This window comes from Schistocerca americana, chromosome 4 (genome assembly GCF_021461395.2).
Source record: "Schistocerca americana isolate TAMUIC-IGC-003095 chromosome 4, iqSchAmer2.1, whole genome shotgun sequence".
Classification (NCBI taxonomy): domain Eukaryota; kingdom Metazoa; phylum Arthropoda; class Insecta; order Orthoptera; family Acrididae; genus Schistocerca; species Schistocerca americana.
The window spans coordinates 797,999,861-798,017,948 of NC_060122.1; the positions used below are offsets into that span (position 1 = coordinate 797,999,861).

The 18,088-nt window shown below is 37.9% G+C and overlaps 1 protein-coding gene across 10 annotated transcripts in view; it reads left to right on the forward strand.

Annotated features, from left to right (window-relative positions):
• The first annotated feature begins 2,780 nt into the window (after positions 1 to 2,780).
• LOC124612799 (transcriptional repressor CTCFL) overlaps positions 2,781 to 18,088 on the forward strand; it is a 146,217-nt gene continuing 130,909 nt past the window's right edge. For 4 of the 10 annotated variants that reach the window (XM_047141203.1, XM_047141206.1, XM_047141208.1 and 1 more), the window contains exons 1-2: positions 2,781 to 3,056; positions 5,404 to 5,447. In XM_047141203.1, the coding sequence (XP_046997159.1) occupies positions 5,423 to 5,447 (25 nt within the window). In that variant the 5' untranslated portion in view covers positions 2,781 to 3,056; positions 5,404 to 5,422. Of the gene's footprint in view, positions 3,057 to 3,095; positions 3,176 to 3,205; positions 3,293 to 3,322; positions 3,916 to 5,403; positions 5,448 to 18,088 lie in introns of those variants that run through there. The other 6 variants (XM_047141212.1, XM_047141207.1, XM_047141205.1 and 3 more) reach the window with 6 other exon arrangements.

An 18,088-nucleotide genomic window follows, 5' to 3' on the forward strand; every position in this document is an offset into this window, starting at 1 on the left:
AATGCAAAATGGCCAAGCAAAGATGGCTAGAGGACAAACGTAAGCATATGGAGGCATATATCACTAGGGGTAAGATAGATACTGCCTACAGGGAAATTTAAGAGACCTTCGGAGAAAAGAGAACCACCTGTGTGAATATCAAGAGTGCAGATGGAAAACCCACCCTAGGCAAAGAAGGAAAAGCAGAAAGGTGGAAGGAGTATATAGAGGGTTTATACAAGGGTGATGTACTTGAGGGCAAGATTAAGGAAATGGAAGGGGACATAGATGACAATGAAATGGGAGACATGATACTGCATGAAGAATTTGACAGAGCACTAAAAGATCTAAGTCAAAACAAGGCCCCGGGAGTAGACAACATTCCATTAGAACTACTGATAGCCTAGGGAGAGCCAGCCATGACAAAACTCTTCCATCTGGCGAGCAAGGTGTACCCTTAGTCTTCAAGAAGAAGATAATAATACCAATTCCAAAGAAAGAAGGTGTTGACAGCTGTGAAAATTACTGAACTATTAGTTTAATAAGACACTGTTGCAAAATTCTAACATGAATTCTTTACAGATGAATGGGAGAAGTGATAGAAGCCAACCTCGGGGAAGATCATTTTGGATTCCACAGAAATGTTGGAACACGCAGGGCAATACTGAGCCTATGACTTATCTTAGAAGGTTGGTTAAGGAAAGGCAAACCTACATTTCTAGCATTTGTAGACTTAGAGAAATGCTTTTGACAGTGTTTACTGGAACACACTTTCAAATTCTGAAGGTGGTAGGGTTAAAATGCAAGTAGCGATAGGCTATTTAAAAACTGTACAAAAATCAGATGGCAGTTATAAGAGTTGAGGAGCATGAAAGGGAAGCAGTGGTTGGGAAGGGAGTGAGACAGGTTTGTAGCCTATCCCCGATGTTACTCAGTACAGGAAGCAAAAGAAAAATTTGGAGTAGGAATTGAAATAATCAGAGAAGAAATAAAAAGTTTGAGGTTTGCCAACAACATTGTAATTCTATCAGAGACAGTAAAGGACCTGGAAGGAGGATATAAGATGAACAACAAAAGAAAAATGAGGATAGTGGAATGTAGTTGAATTAAATCAGGTGGTGCAAGGGTATTAGGTTAGGAAATGAGAGACAAAGTAGTAGATCGAGTTTTGCCCTTTGGGGAGCAAAATAACTGATGACAGCCGAAGTAAAGAGGATGTAAAATGTAGACTGGCTATGGCAAGGAAAACATTTGTGAAGAGAAATTTGTTAGCATCCAGTATAGATTTAAGTGTCAGGAAGTCTTTTCTGAAAGTGTTTGTAGGGAGTGTAGCCATGTATGGAAGTGAATCATTGGCGATAAACAGTTCAGACAAGTTGAGAATAGAAGCTTTTGAAACTTTGGTGCTACAGAAGAATGCTGAAGATTAGATGGATAGATCACGTAACTAATGAGGTGGTACTGGATAGAATTGGGAACAAGAGGAATTTGTGGCACAACTTGACTAGAAGAAGGGATCGGTTGGCAGGACACGTTCTGAGACATCAAGTGATCAATTTAGTACTGGAGGGAAGCTTGGGAGGTAAAAATGGTTGAGGGAGACCAAGAGATGAATATGCTAAGTGGGATCAGAAGGATGTAGGTTGCAGTAGTTATTAAGAGATGAAGAGACTTGCACTGGATAGAGTATCATGGAGAGCCGCATCAAACCGGTCTGGACTAAAGACCATGTGGAGATCATTCTGTTCAAAGTATCTTAATGGATTTGAGCCCAGGGTCTATTCTAAGACTCTGCAACCAATAATAGATGTTATTTTTGCAGAGCACTCCTGCTACCGTTCTTGCAGATGGGTGTGATCCAAGAATTCTTCCAATTGACACAGTTGTTTGTTCAAGAAATCTATGGTATATTATAGTTAAAGGAAGACAATTAAACCAGCTTTTCCAACCTAGTATTCTGTGAGCCCCACTGTTTTATATAACTACTTCAAACTCGAGTACTTTGTTGTGAATGTTTTGACAACTGATCACTGTAATTTTAAGTCTATTCTGTGGGAGGGGAGGATGATTTCTTTCGATTCTTCAGTGTCTCTTACAGCTGTCAACTGTCTTGGGTTGAGTGCCACCGAACCTAAAAGCTCTTTCGTGCTCACCACATAAACTTAGGTAAGCAGCCTTTGTCGTGTAGTACACACCTGAGGCAATTAGGGGGACCCTACGGTTGTCAACTCTCTGGGACGCGTCTATGTAAAGCTGCATACAACAGTCAAAAACTGAAGTTCAGCCTACACAATAGGGACAATCCCGGTTAGGAAACCCAAACATAACCATTGCTGATATCACTTCGTAATTCTTGTTTACCCTGTCAAAAAATTTCACAACAGGTCGCACTCTTAGTTTGACCGCAAGCATAAGATCCACTTCTACATTTAACCTCAATTTCCCTCGTTAGTTATAAGAGGGGTAGCTGCAGTTGCAAAAAATTCATATGCATCCTAAATTGAACAAATTACGTAGAAACACTGCAATTGAGGAGAATTATAAAGACGATTCCGTGATTTCTCGGAAGGGCATAGGACACTTTAAATAATAATAAAAAAGTGTAAGTTATTACTAACACGCCAAGCTCCAATGCCAGAAACACCGTCTCAAAACATTTTTCCATTCGCCTGTTTGCGGACGCTATCACAATTAAAACTCGTTTCAGTGTGAATCAAAAGATTGCACTGTTTACTTCTAATGCCTTTCACGTTACTTTATTTACACTTTCGTAATTGGCATCACTGTCTGCGTCTAAAAGCAAGTTGGTATCGTAGATTGTCAAATATGGCGCAGTATTTTCCACTACACATTTGGTTTGCAAATAATCACGTAGTCTGTCCGTCTACGAGGAAACTGTGGAACATAAGTGAACAAATGCGTGAACATAGTATATAACTTACATTACTACAGTTAATATTACTTCTTATCACTCCTGCTCATGACAAAGCTCCATTGCGCAGGCTTGATGTGAACTTCGATCGCCATCTTACAATTCTCGTCAACTACGCCCTCACACGTAAACTTTGGAGTTACAGGTATGTGTCATTAAAGAATATATACATAGTATTCAAATCATACGTCATGTTTGTAGTTTGCGGTAATTACGGGAGATCCGAAATTTTTTGAGAGAACGGCGCACGGTACGCAGATGAAGGTAAATCCACTGGAGAATGAACACGCAGGTATCTGTTGTGTCTCCATGTTGCAAGCAGCGCCAGCAGTGCCAATTTGGAGCAATTTTTGCTGTTAATGCCCCCTGTATCCCAAAATTGTAAGTAGCAAACAGTCTTAGAAATGTCCCGGTAGATTGCGTATAACTGTGTGACTTTGAGATGAAAAGGAGAGTCAGCAACAAACTGAAATTAGTGACCTTTGTGATTCATGTTCGATCCAAATCTTGCATATCAAGTTTATACTACTATTATGGCGATATGCTGTTGGAATAACTTGACATGAGTAGACGATAGATGCCTCTGTGTGTTGTGATTTGAACATGGCTCTGTGGCTCGTAGGCGTGTAAAATTAATGGAGTGAAAACTATACAGAAATTCTCGGGAAAAGAGTCAAATGCCAATTATAGAACTGTACAAATGAATTTCAAAATGGCTGCCTGTTTATTCATGGTTTTACGGTGCACCAAACATAAAATAATTGGGTTGATATTCAAAGTAAATCCGTTTGAAGCAACGTTTTGTAAGCAAGGACAGCCAAGAGGCTCCCGTTCGAAGCGGAATAGCCGTACAGAGTATTTTAGAATCAGTGCACCAGCATTACTTACGCCATACTCAGGAAGGTGCTTAATCGGAAACTAAATTTGCAGCTTTGTCATGCCGTTTGCTGCCACAGCTGGCTGAATGAGCACTGCATGAAGCTCCTCCAGTTTACTCATTCGTGGTACGCAGACTTGTTTCTTCCTCTAATTTACTGTCAAATCGTGGTTTAGGTGTTCTCTCATCAGTCATGCACAATGAAGTTAGGCGAAATTCCCCATGAGATGCCACTATAAAATAAATAAAATTGACCAAGGAAGAAATATGAAAGCGTGCCCACCACCTCAAATAGCAAGCGTCTTACAAACTAAGTGTATTAAGGTGTACGCGAGAGAAATGCATATGCAACACCACCTATTCCTCCTCCTCCTCCTTGACACCCTTGCCTCTACCTTTTCTGTCAAAAGTTTGATGGATACCGCCCCCCCCCCCCCTCCCCCAATGATGTATGGATGAAGAAGTGAACCTTCGCGGCGAATGAAGAAAAAAAGGAGGAAAGAACATTCTTTGGTTGCTTTGTTTAGTAACAGCATTAATAAGTATCCTCATTCATTTGAATTTGACTCATGGGCAACTAATTCGTGGAGAACATGCCATACAGTGTAAAAAAATGTTTAATGCTTTTAGCAAACCATTTTGGAAAAATACAGTTGTGTTGGTTTAAATGTCAAATTTTTAATGATTTAACAGGATGAAGAACTGAAGTATAAATACACTTTGCCGTTGTTTAACTCGAATGAGCTTCCATGGAGAGTGCATACAGGGACGTTTTAAATCAAATAAGAATTTATTTTCATGTTTTGCATAAAATATTAATGGAAAAAATACTGTGGAGTTAACACATACATCTGTAACCATTATTGAAATCACTTACAGAAATTACATGTGTTACCTACTGTGAACTATTGTCACTTGTTTTATACAAAACATTCTACCCACCTGCCACAAAAAATAGGTGATGTGCCAAGAGCACTTTGCAAGCTGTACATCTAATTATAGTGATATTTTAAAATATGTTCTTGCTATACAGTTGAACAGTGCAACTAGGAATCTGTGCTGGTTTAAGTAAGAAACACACTAATGAGATTACGTCATTCTTCTGTCATTGAGGATCTCTTACTTGTGAAGTTGGTTCTTCCATGCATCATCAAATCATACCTGTAAAAATTTGTGTCCCTTTACCAAATCATTTGCAATCTGCCACTTGGCAAGTAATATTATATTTTATGAATGGATTTTCATCTTTTTATTTTTTTCGGCCATTCATTGATGGCTTTATTACATGGTTACACACATTTAGGTTCTGTCTCTCTTGAAGTCTTTCGTTTTTCTTCTGTTTAAAGAACAAAGTTACGCATATTAATGTCCCGAAGCTTTTGAAACAATATTTCCAAGTAATGAAAACTCCCCCCCCCCCCCCCCTCTCTCTCTCTCTCTCTCTCTCTCTCTCTCTCTCTCTCTCTCTCTCTCTCTCTCTCTCTCTCTCTCTCTCTCTATACAAACATTTAGAACTTTGTTTCCACATTATAATGTTTTGTTGGGATTAAATTTTAAGGCATCATCTCAGTTATCTTACTGCTTTTGATTCTAATAAGTTTATGTTCATTTTCAGGCTAATTGGATGGTGAAACATGAGTGATAAGAGAAAAAAATATGGTAATTGCAATTTTTCGGTTACCTAAGTTACTTCTTGTTATAGTTTCTTCATTAAGTTTTTTTATTTTAGTTCCTTTCTTTACTATTTTTGCAGTCTTTTTTTTTTTTAACTGAGTCCTAATATGAGCTTGTAAAGTGTTAGTAGGTCTAATGTTTTTTAATTTTCCAAGCACTTATCACAGCTTTCAAACTTACTAACCAGCACTGCTGCAGCTTTGGTTAGCATTATACTTCAGTTTCTGCCAAGTGGTTATTGTGAGGCTCAGGATTCTGAATAACTTCTAACGGGCCCAGGTTTGACTATCAGAACTCTGATAAATAGGCTAACCTACAAGATGAAGATTTATCTGGAAACAAAAGCAAATTTACAAGAGAATACAGTGTGCTGCGGTTGTCTACCTAGAATGTGTTATTGATTAATCCATTCAGCGTTGTAGTAACTGTTTTATGGAAAGTTGCTAAGGTGTCATTAAGAACTGTTGACATGGGAATAGTCTTGCATAACCACCACATTAGGAAAATAATACTCACACCTTAAATATATTTTAACTGTGTTTTGAAAGGGTATGTAATTTACTAATGTGATTCACCTTTGACACAAGCTCATCTTCAAGCTTTTTAGCAGCACATGGGAAAGATTATTATATAGGCAGATGTATGTATATAAATACCACCTAGAGTCGCAAAATAACTGTACTTGTCTTGAAATGTTTCTTTTCTTACAGTATATGTCATTTTAAATAATTTCTTGAATCAGTGTGGCAGCATAGCCTAGCTTGAGAAATACAGAACATGGTATAATGTAACACGATAATATCACAGTACTGAACTTGTGAACGATACACAATACTGTATATTGAAACTTCATTGATCTGTGGCAGAGGCATGAATCCTGTTTTATATTAATCTGCCAGCCATTTGCAGTACACATTGCCATTAAGCTTTTAATTTTCATTTTATTCCAGTCTCTAATCAGAAATATGAGTGCAACATCTGCCGTCAGTTTCACAAAATAGTATAATATTTTTAGCCACTCTAACTTTTCACACAGAAATAGGCTGACCCAACAGTTGTCGCATAAATGTCCTGGTGTGCTAGAAAATAATTCGGGACAAACAGTTGTCCCAGTTTTTAATCGAGAAACAAAATGTGTGCAATAGGATTTCCTATTTAATTAAGTATTTGTGAAAATAAGTTTCCTAGAAGTAGAATGTTAAAGAAATATATATTTTCACAATATATAGACCTACCACATTTGGTTTAACTACTCTCACACCTAAAGAAAGAGTAAGAGATATGTTGAAAAGAAAAGTAAGTACATTGAAACCTCTTAATAACGTTACTCCATATAATGTTTTCCTCTGTGTTACATCTGTTTTTTTCGGTCCCGACTAAAAGCCCATATAAACAGTGTTAAACTTTCCTCTTTACTGTGTTTCCGCTATATTACAGTTTCCTCCATGTAACGCTCATATTTTTGGAATCCTGGTCAATTATTTACCTCTTTATCACATTTAAGTGACTGGATGTAGACACATTGTTTTCCGATCTGTGGATTTACAGTTTGCACTGGCTCAGAAAGCCCGCACTCAGCATATTTCATATGTCAGCGGCAGAACCTGGTGACGTGACATGTGACACACATTGTGCTTGCAATCTTTTTGCCACCATTTACTTTCACCCATCCACCTACAGGGAGCCATGTTTTAATTACAAAAAAGTAATCATTCGATACATTGATCATTTGCGATGAATGTCATATTACAGTGTTGTGAAAATTTAAAATGTCATCCATGGCAACATTTGTCAAAGCTGATTAGTGGTATCCCGATCTTCAGTAATGCCCTACAATTATTATTTGGAAGCCTTCCTCTTTATAGTGTTTTCCTCTATACAGTGTTTAGAATTTGTGGTCCCTTGAAAAATGTTATATAGAGATTTCACTGTATTAACGACCCCCACCTCTAACTTGCTGACCTTCCATTTTACGGCCTTCAAAAAAAGTAAAACCAAAAACAAATGAGTTTTAAAGGAGCATCACTTAAACCATTACTCCTAACGTGACTGCAGCTTTTTGGAAATTGGTTTTGTGAAGAACGCGAGCAATGCGGCGTGTGATAGCATTGTGCATTGAATATTCTTTGGCATGTATGCACACTTGCCATAACAGCCTGCAGTCAAAAGGAATTTTAAATTTTAATATGAAATGTATAATTTGTATCTGCTTCCTCATTGGTAGTATTACATAGTTTTTGGATTAGGCCTAACAAATTGTGCATACATACCTAGTAAGTGACTACATATTGCAGAAAATAATCCAAGCTCTTGTAATAAAAAAGTGTATGTCAGTCCTCTTTATTTCTGAAGAAAATAATTTTATTTATATGTAATTTAGCTACATTTTCCTTTCCAATTCATAAAATGAAGATATATTCTTGTTAAGGGTTTTTCTGCTACTGAATCATCCCCATAGGCCTATATTGATTTGAAAACATCATGATAATTCACAAGAAATGTAAGCGTGAGTGTAGTAATGAAGTTGGATATTAACACAAGTGTCCTGGTTTTTACTCTCTGAACTCTAGTCAGCTTACAGAGAAACATTCTAATGAAAATGTGGTGATTAGTTAACAGTGCTATACCACATTGCAAGATCAATCACATCATTAACACAGTGAAGATATGAGTCTTAAGAAATGACCAAAGGTTGACATCATGAACACGAAAACATTTGCAGAATAAAATGTGACACACTGTCAGCACCTCTTGGGTAACTTAGGTATTGAGCTACAGATCAGTCTGGTAGCGCAAGCTTCATTATTTTTTAACAAAAGTAGTTTTTTTGTCATCACAAATTCATTGGCTTCACCAACTCGCAACCATATGCTGACCTTAGTCCTATATTAGTGCAGTCTATCACCACAACCCCTTAGGCAAACATACATAGGTCTAGTTCACAACTAATTCAGACCAACATCTGTAACGCTGGCCTGCTGCAGAATTCTTGAGCATATTCGCAAATTGAATATAATGAATTTCCATGAGAGAGAGAAGCTTGTGTCAAACAATCAGTATCGATTTAGGAATCATCGCTTGTGCAAAACTCCGCTTGCCTTTGTTTTACCCAAGATATCTGTGAAACAAAATTCATCAACCGACCACGGCATAACAGCCCGGATAATTATAATGGACATGATATTTCCGGCCGTGAAAGTCTACATTTTAGTATCACCATATCTATACAGATGTAGTAAATAACATGATCTAAGTCATCACTTACAAGAAATAAACAACATATTGTAAACAAAACATATGACCAACAGTACAATTGAAATACGCACACACACACACACACACACACACACACACACACACACACACACACACACACACACTCTCACTCACTCACTCACTCACTCACTCCCTCCATCCCCCCCTCCCCCCTCCTCCCCCCCCCCCCCGCCCCTCCTTCTGCGTAATATATATGACACAACACTCCAAAAAAATCGTCTAAACCATTTTAACCACTGTAGACTGTCAGTTTCATTTATCTAAACCGAGCGTGGTGGCGCAGTGGTTCGACACTGGACTTGCATTCGGGAGGACGACGGTTCAATCCCACGTCCGGCCGTCCTGATTTAGGTTTTCCGTGATTTCCCTAAATCACTCCAGGCAAATGCCGGGATGGTTCCTCTGAAAGGGCACGGCCGACTTCCTTCCCCATCCTTCCCTAATCCGATGAGACCGATGACCACGCTGTCTGGTCTCCTTCCCCGAAACCAACCAACCAACCAATCATTTATCTAATGGTATATGTGTCCACATTACATTACTTTCCAGTTTCAGCCTTTGGCCATTTTCAAATGTGTGATATTTGTGACATGTGTATCATACACCTGAAAATAATGTAAGGCCGAAACTGGCAATAATACACTGAAGAGCCAAAGAAAATGGCACGCCTGACTAATATCATGTAGGACCCTGGCAAGCCCACAGAAGTAACGCAACAAGATGTGGCATGGACTCGACTAATGTCTGGAGTAGTGTTGGAGGTAACTTACACCATGGATTCTGCAGGGCTGGCCATAAATCCATAGGAATACGAGGGGTTGGGGATCTCTTCCCAACAGCATGTTGCAAAGCATCCCAAACATGCTCAATAATGTTTATGTCTGGGGAGGTGGGTGGTCAGCCGAAGTGTTTAAACTCTGAAGAGTGTTCCTGGAGCCACTCTAGCATTTCAGGGCGTGAGGGGTGTCGCATTGTCCCGTTGGAATTGCCCAAGTCCGTCGGAAAGCACACTGGACATCAGTGGGTGCAGGTGATCAGGCAGGATACTTACATATGTGTCACCTGTCACAGTCATATCTAGAAGTATAAGGGATCCCATATCACTTCAACTACACATGCTGACAGCATTACAGAGCCACCACCAGCTTGAACAGCCCCCTGCTGTCATGCAGGGTCCCTGGATTTATGAGGTTGTCTTCATACCCATACTCATCCATCCACTCAATACAATTTGAAATGACACTAGTCCCACCAGGCAACATGTTTCCAGTCGTCAACAGTCCAATGTTGGCGTTGACCGGCCCAGGGGAGGCGTAAAGCTTTGTTTCGTGCAGTCATCAAGGGTACAGAAGTGGGCCTTCGGCCCCGAAAGCCCATATTGATGATGTTTCATTGAGTGGTTCACACACTGACACTTGTTGATGGCCCAGCATTGAAATCTGCAGCAAGGCAGAAGTGTTGCTCTTCTATCACACTGAGCGATTCTCTTCAATCTTCATTGGTCCTATTCTTGCAAGATCTTTTTCCAGCTGCAGCGATGTTGGAGATTTGATGTTTTACCAGATTCCTGGTATTCACGGTGCACTCCTGAAATGGTCGTATTTGAAAATTCACACTTCATCGCCACCTTGGGGATGCTGTGTCCCATCGCTCATGTGCCGACTGTAACACCACATTCAAACTCACTTAAATCTCGATAGCCTGTCATTATAGCAGCAGTAACCGATCTAACAACTGTGCCAGCCACTTGATAGACATTGCTGACCTCATCGCTGTATTCTGCCTGTTTACATATCTCTGTATTTGAATAAGGATGTCTATGCCAGTTTCTTTGGCATTTCAGTGTATAATTTATGTGCATGGTGTATTAACAGATTGAAACGGAAAGCCTACAGTGGTTAGAATGGTTCTATCATTTGGATAGCGCATTGACGCTGTGGACCCATATGTGAAGAAATTAACTTAAAAAAAAAATGCCAATGGCACACATTGTTTACAAGTCCAGAAAAGCCGTTTTCTGAGTACATTTTTTTTTAAATGTCTGTGTCATCATCTTTAGTTTGACATTTAAGGTTTGTTCAGCTTGGCACATCAGAGTTTACTGTGGATAAATATGTTCCATGATACATGTAATGATAATTTTTTTCCAGACCTAAATGAAGGTTTTGATTACCAGATTTCGTAGGCATAGTGTCAGTAGTGGTGCAGACTAAAATTGCATTGTAAAATTACTTGCAGAAATACTAAACAACCATTAGCTGTTTGCTATATTTCTTCAAGTGATTTAATCTGTAACCATAAGATTCAAACACCATTAGCATGAATAAATAAATTGATGTTAGCTTTGCAATAGTTTTCTTTCATTGTAGTGTTTACAAATGTAAATGTAGACTTTGCCGGCTTATACTTCTGAGAAATCTACTTGGACTTGAGTCTGAGTGGAAGCCCAAGAAGATTTCATCATTGTGGTGTATATTTACAGCCCTCAGAACTGCCAGAATGTTGGTTACTTTCATGGATCGTTTCCATTCCTGCTTGCCTTCATCACATAAGTTGAACCTGATCTGCCTGCAAGGAATGTGACGAAGTTTGTCTAATTTCAGTATTCAGTGATTTCTATAAAATGCTTCACACAAATGCTTCAGTAAGATCATCACTGATTCCGTCATTTGTCCTTGTCCACTTTTTTCCTTGAGTGCTTATAATGCAGGGTGGGGTTAGGAGGGGAAGGAGAAACCAGCTCTGCCCATGATAATTACAGACTGTCACAGAGAGAGCTTTTGTGTGAAGGGAGCGGACCAATCTTCCCTTGTGTGCTGTAGTCTCTATACCCATGTTTAGTGCGTCGTACTAAACATGTACCACCATTGTGGTAGCAAGCTTCAATTCCCAAGGAAGAGTTATACGTAATGTCTATGACTGACCAGGAATTGCTTCTTTATTCATTTTAATCACAAACAACTAAACACAGCCGTAAACAACGGGTACAACAGTGCTGTTTGCACGCATTATTGTTTGGTAATCATTGTTGATAATGACAGGGTATAAAACACTAACAGTTGCAGATTTTGAGACTTCTGCAATTCAGAGCTAAAGAGTGTGGACTGTCTTAAAAAAAAAAAAAAAAAAAAAAAGAAAAAAAAAAAAAAAAAAAGAAATAAAAAGAGGTCAGCCTGTAATGCCTGCTATTTCTAATCTATGGCCTTTTCAAATGGAGTACTACCCGCCTTCTCGCTCCATCTCAATGCTACCCTTTGTTGTGTATGTAGATTGTCCATTGTTAGTTGAATCTGATCTGAACTGTACACACTTCTTTTAAACATTGTTCCAGAATGAGTTGCATAAGTGTTTTGTGAGTCACACGGGTGTTTTGTAAGCAATCTTCTTTATAGACAGCATTTTCTCTGTGTTATATTGATGAACAGAAGTCTGCCAACTGATTTACCTGTGATTGAGTCTATGCAGGAATTCCATTTCATATTACTGTAATTGTGAGTCATTAATGTTATAGTCATAGGATACCATGTTTTGTGTTTGGTGAACACATTTTAAATTTCTTTACTTTTAGAGCAAGTTGTCAATCTTAGTGCCATTTTAATATCTTTTCAAGATCTAACTGTATATGTTTGCACCTTTCTTTCAGGTGCAATCATTACGTTATAGATAACTACATCACCAACAAAAACTCAGAGGTTACTGTTAATATTGTCTGTCAGATCATTAATTACAACATGAACAGCAAGTGTGTCAGCACTCTTCTCTGGGGCACAGTTGAAGTACCAATGATTTTCCATCTAAGATAAAATCCTACAGTCTCCCTACTGAGGTATCCCCAACCTACTTTTATTTGATACCCCAGTGATGTTGTGGTGCTGCGTCAAATGCTTTTCAGAAGTCAGAAAATATTGCACCCACCAGATTGTTTTGATCTATAGTGTTCAGGATGCCACATGAGGTGGTTCAATGAGACCTATGTTGCCAGAATCCGTGCTGTTTCTTATTGACGTGATCGTTTGGTTCATTATGTTAGGCTGCTGGCAAAGTCTCTTTTTAGTGTCTGCTGAATGTCATTTATTGATTTCTTAATGTGTTTTTTTTTGTGTTTATCTGCACTCAGACATTCTCTGTTGTATTTCCTGGTCTATATTGGTTTTTAAAACACAGATTCAGTTACTCATAATTTGTACTGAAAATACTGAAGAGCATTATCCAATATCTCATAAAACTGTGGAAAAGACAACAATGTATCTAATTCAGCATGTCCATTTTTAAAGATTTTGAGGTTATCCAAACATGATGGCATGCCATCTATTAAAATTATTGCAAAAAATTTGGGACGGTGTGGAATTGAAACTAGCATGATAAGACTGCACTTTCAAAGGCAAGGAAATCCAGTTTTTACTTTTGCTGGTAATAATGCAAACATTTTAATGAAGACCTCAAAGTATGGACAAAAACACTTCATGTGTTCTGCAACTTGTCAGGAGTTTTTGTAATTGACAAGTTTAATTCTGTGGATACAGGTAACATAGAGTAGGTATTAATCATAAAAAATATGAGCTAGATACTATATAAACTAGTACAGATGCATTAATTTTGTTAATTGCAAATTACATATAGCTTTGGAAATTCTTTTTGACATTTTACAACAAATTAAGAATTTTGTGGAAAAGAAAGTCTTTTGAAAAAAATAAAACTGGTGAAATTCAGTGCCTCATGACCAGGTGGTTGATGGGTGGCACATATACACATAAGATAACTCAAAATATTATACATTTGAGTCATTTATTTACTGTCATTACTTTTATAAGATGATGATGGAGGAGGAAGAGAAAGTTATATGGTCAACAGGTTGACAAGAAATGCTTTGTAGGAACGTAAACTATTTGCGAAAAGGAAGCCCAGAATGTAAGAAGAAAATAATGAGACTGTGGGTGGGGGAAGGTTTGCATGGAGAGAAAACGAGAAAGGTTTTAAATATGTAGTTATAATGTAAATAAATTTCTTTCAATGAACACTGGTAATATGTACAGCAGTAATAAAATGACTGATGTTTTGAATCACTTCTGTAGTATGATACAGTGTCAAACATTGATCCCTTTCTTATAAAAGCGGTATTTTGTACACTTTTCATAAATAGTCTCAAATGTGTGTACTGATTTGCTCATTGTTGCTAATTCATATCTTATGTCAAAATCCATTCTTGGAACTCCATATTTGACAGTCTCATGTGTGAGGATATTATCTTTCTGTACATGCCAGTTGCAGATAAAGCTACATTTATCTCATTTAACTCTGTTGACGAGTGATGTGGAACAATGCCATTTTCTGGATTACTAACAAATTTCAATGTGGTTGCAGGATTATATAAGTCGGAAATTCTCAGCTCAGAGAGCTAAAACCATCGTGCTGGAAATAGCAAAACAGCTAATAGTATTGTAACAACAGATCACAGACTTATCTTCTTGACATAGACCATATTGTAAACATACTGACCAAACAAGTTCATTATTCAGGAAAAGGTGGCTTTAGAAAGAGAGCAAGAGAGCGTATAAGTTCGGTTTTGAACACAGATTCTCACCTTTTGTGGTCATTGTATTACCAGTAATGTCATCCTGGCATACCTTAAGAAAGTTATCATCAGAACAAGCAAAGAATACTACTCAAATGATACATATCTGCAAACATCATCCAGCCACTGAATGTTATCCTCTGGTTATAAAAGGCAGATGTTTTCATGAAAGCGAGATATTTGCACGTAGGTCACTAGCATGCATCTTGTTTAACAACATAATGGCCGTGCAAAGATTTTCATGTCCTTGTGTGCCAGAGGGGTTTGCATGTAACAAAGCAGGTACATGATACAGTTTGTGGAGAGGGGGTGGGGGGGGGGATGTTTTGCAGTAGGACCATTGTGGCAGTGTGTCTTTGTTTACACTGCACACCCCATCTGGCAACTGACAACTCTGAGGTATTGCAGTTGCCAGCACTTCTCTGTAAACACTATATATTGGTATCACTTGTTTAACACAGTATAGGTTGTTTGCTTTGTGCTGTCCATAATGAACATTGGAATTGCAAAATAGCTGATACTATGTGTGCACTTAAGTGAATATCAATGCTAAATATTCGGTGTGCACCAGGAAGCACTTTTTACATATAAATGCAGCATAATGATGCTGTTGGTAGGTGTGTCCTGATACACTATCTCTTGCTGCTGTTCTTTGTCCACAAATTTCCTTGTGATGTACACACTACTCTATACCTGAATCGGAATTAAAAACTTACTGACAGCTAGTTGTTTACAGGCCAGTTACCATGGCAACAACCAATCATAGCACGAGTTTGGCCACACCATCTCAGTGCACAGTTTAGCGATCTAGGGAGGGATGGAGCTATGCCACAAACTTTTTAAAAAATTGAAATTTTGCCATTTCTTGTAAACTCCTGTCATCTGTTGTCTGTCATGTGAACTAGAATGATATGACGTAGTTCCCACATTTTGTGCCATAGATATTGTAGGTTTGGGAGTATGTCCTCATCAGTATTGTGAATGAGAGGAGGTACTATCCTACTTACTGATCTTGTCTGCTATGTCGGTGGCAGAGTCACCAACATAGGAATTTTAAAGATAGTTACACAATTCTATCATACAAGAAGGCTATGATGTTATTTAATATTTGTTTTTACATCTCTCTTCTTTTATGCAAATTAAACCTAAATTGTTATTTTGCCACACTTTGTAATGTATATGATATATCATTCTTTTGGTAATGGAAGTGATATTTCTGGTGTCCCTGATGTACCGTATTTCAAAGAAACCTGGATGCTTGTGTATCATGGAACACTGAAAGTGGTTGCAACAAACATATTCATAACCCATATGAATGGAAGAGAGAAAATGTAAAGAAGAAAAATATTGGACATTAATACATGAATGATAAAACCAGAAAAACAAGTACAGTGAAGCAATACGGACCTGCATATGACTGCAAAAACAAATCGGACAGTTCTAAATTCAATTGGTGCACCACTATTCAGTGTTAGATGAAGATTCTAAAAACATATTATTTTGTGTGTTTTACAAGCTATAAGAGGACAGTATTCGAAGTACATGCCTAAATGGTATTATTGAGTGTGAGGATTGCAGTCAAGGGTATGCTAAAAACTGTAATGATGTAGGAGTGAGTAGAAGAAAGAACTCATAAGCTTATCATGTGGTAATGGCTACTGGTACAAAGCTTAAAGTATGTTTAAAAGCTTTCTGTGACATATGCAGTTTTGTGCAAAAGACTGTCAGCAGCTAAAGAGATAAAAAATTTGTAATATTGGTGAAGATGTAGACATCTAGGCATGCTGCATATGAATAGAAGGTAAAACATGACAGTGTTATGCATAAAATAAAAACTTGATAGTGTTAGAGATGACATTAAAAAGTTTCAGAAACAGTGAAGTCATTATTCACAGAATGAAGTTACAAATAAAGTGTACATTATAAGTGTGAAAACTGTGGCTAAAATGCACCATCTGTATGAAAAAGAATGTCAAGATTCAGGAGTTTTCCCCATAAAATAAGAATGTATACTAAAGTTCTCAATGTGAGTTTGATGTAAGCTTTAAGTTACCACATACAGACACTTTGTAAAACTTTTCAAAAGTGTGCCACTCTGAAGATGGATAATATTGCCTTGAATGTTAGGCTATACCAGCTGAAAGTTGAAAAAACATACTTTTTATTGAGGGAACATACAAAGGCTTGTTCCAGTGATGATAGTGAATACTATATAATCACCTATGATTGGGAGTACTGTGTAATCACCTATGATTTACAACAGGCACCGCTAACACCAAAAATTGCAACAGAGACATTGTTCTACCTAAGGCTGTTGTGAGTATCCTGCATCCTGAATCATGAAAGTGGTCAGTGATCCCCTGTATGTTCACTGGAAGAAAGAGTTATTTTCCCCTCCCCCAGGCTCTTTTACTTTACAAAAGAAAAACAATGCAATGATTAATGTGTTTGATTCTCTCATTGCTAAAGGACTCTGTGATTCCATTCAATATTATTTCGTTGTTTCTGAACATACCTATTTACCCAGCAATTGAGATTTTGACACGATAGAAAAGATACTTCGAAAGATAGATCATACTTTTACACCTGACCAGTGGTAGGCCTATAAAGTTTTGTAGAATGACAGAGTCAAAGACTCATTTAAGATCGGATTTCAGAAATTTTCAGCAGTTAAACAATAAAATAGTAAAGAGTGGATTTGCAGTAACTGTGCTACCTTTAATATTGGGAAAATAATTGCTCTGAAATTTTATAGACAGCCACGCATGCTGTTTTTCAAATAAACCTATTCTGAAATAGAACAGTGGAATGAATTGGAATGCTTGAAGAAGATGCCAGGTTGTCGCTCAAAAGCCGGAAGAGAAAATCTGCTTGATGATCCTTACATAACAAAATTTCTTGAGAAATGCCATTATTCTATCCATTCAGGTGGCCTACATCACCTGTGGAGTTAAAAGACCTCATGGCAATAATGTATGATTACATTCCCCAGTTTTTCATGGTGTTTACCAAAAAATAAAATTCTCAGAAACCTTGGACAGTGGAGATACACCAGAGGATATATAAATTTGGTTTTTGTAGTTGATATGTAAGCCTCATAATATGATTAACATTCAGAAAACAATATTTAAGCGAGAATAAAACTCTGTGACACACCGGTATAAAATGTTTGGTTTTTGATACAAAAACTATACCATATATAAATATTCATAACGAATGCTTTTTTAAGTTGACATTTATATTTTTATGTATGTGGTGTGTGTTCTTTTGGACACGTTGGAAAGAACAGACATCATTGTGATCCTCCATCCACTATGAAGAATCAGCATCAGAGGTGGGCATAAAATCTTAACTGGATCCTTCTGTCACCTACCGGACTGATATCCTGATGTAACTGAAAACTTCAGAGAGAACCTCAGTTCACTTGTACAGAGTTCCCCAATTGTACTGTAATGATTGGTGGAGCTTTTAATCACTGAACTATCAATTGGGAAAATTAGTTTTGTTAGTGGAGGGCATGATAAGACATCCTGTGAAACAGTATGAAATGCCTTCTCTGAAAACTATGTAGAACAGATAGTTCAGAACCCCACTCATGATGGAAATATATTGGATCGAATGGCTACAAATAGACCTGACCTCTTTGAGAATGTCCACATCGAAACTGGTCTCAATGCCCATGATGCCGTTGTGGCAGGCATATATATAGAGCCCCCCCCCCCCCCCCCCCCCCCACACACACACACACAGGGTGAGTCACCTAACGTTACCGCTGGAT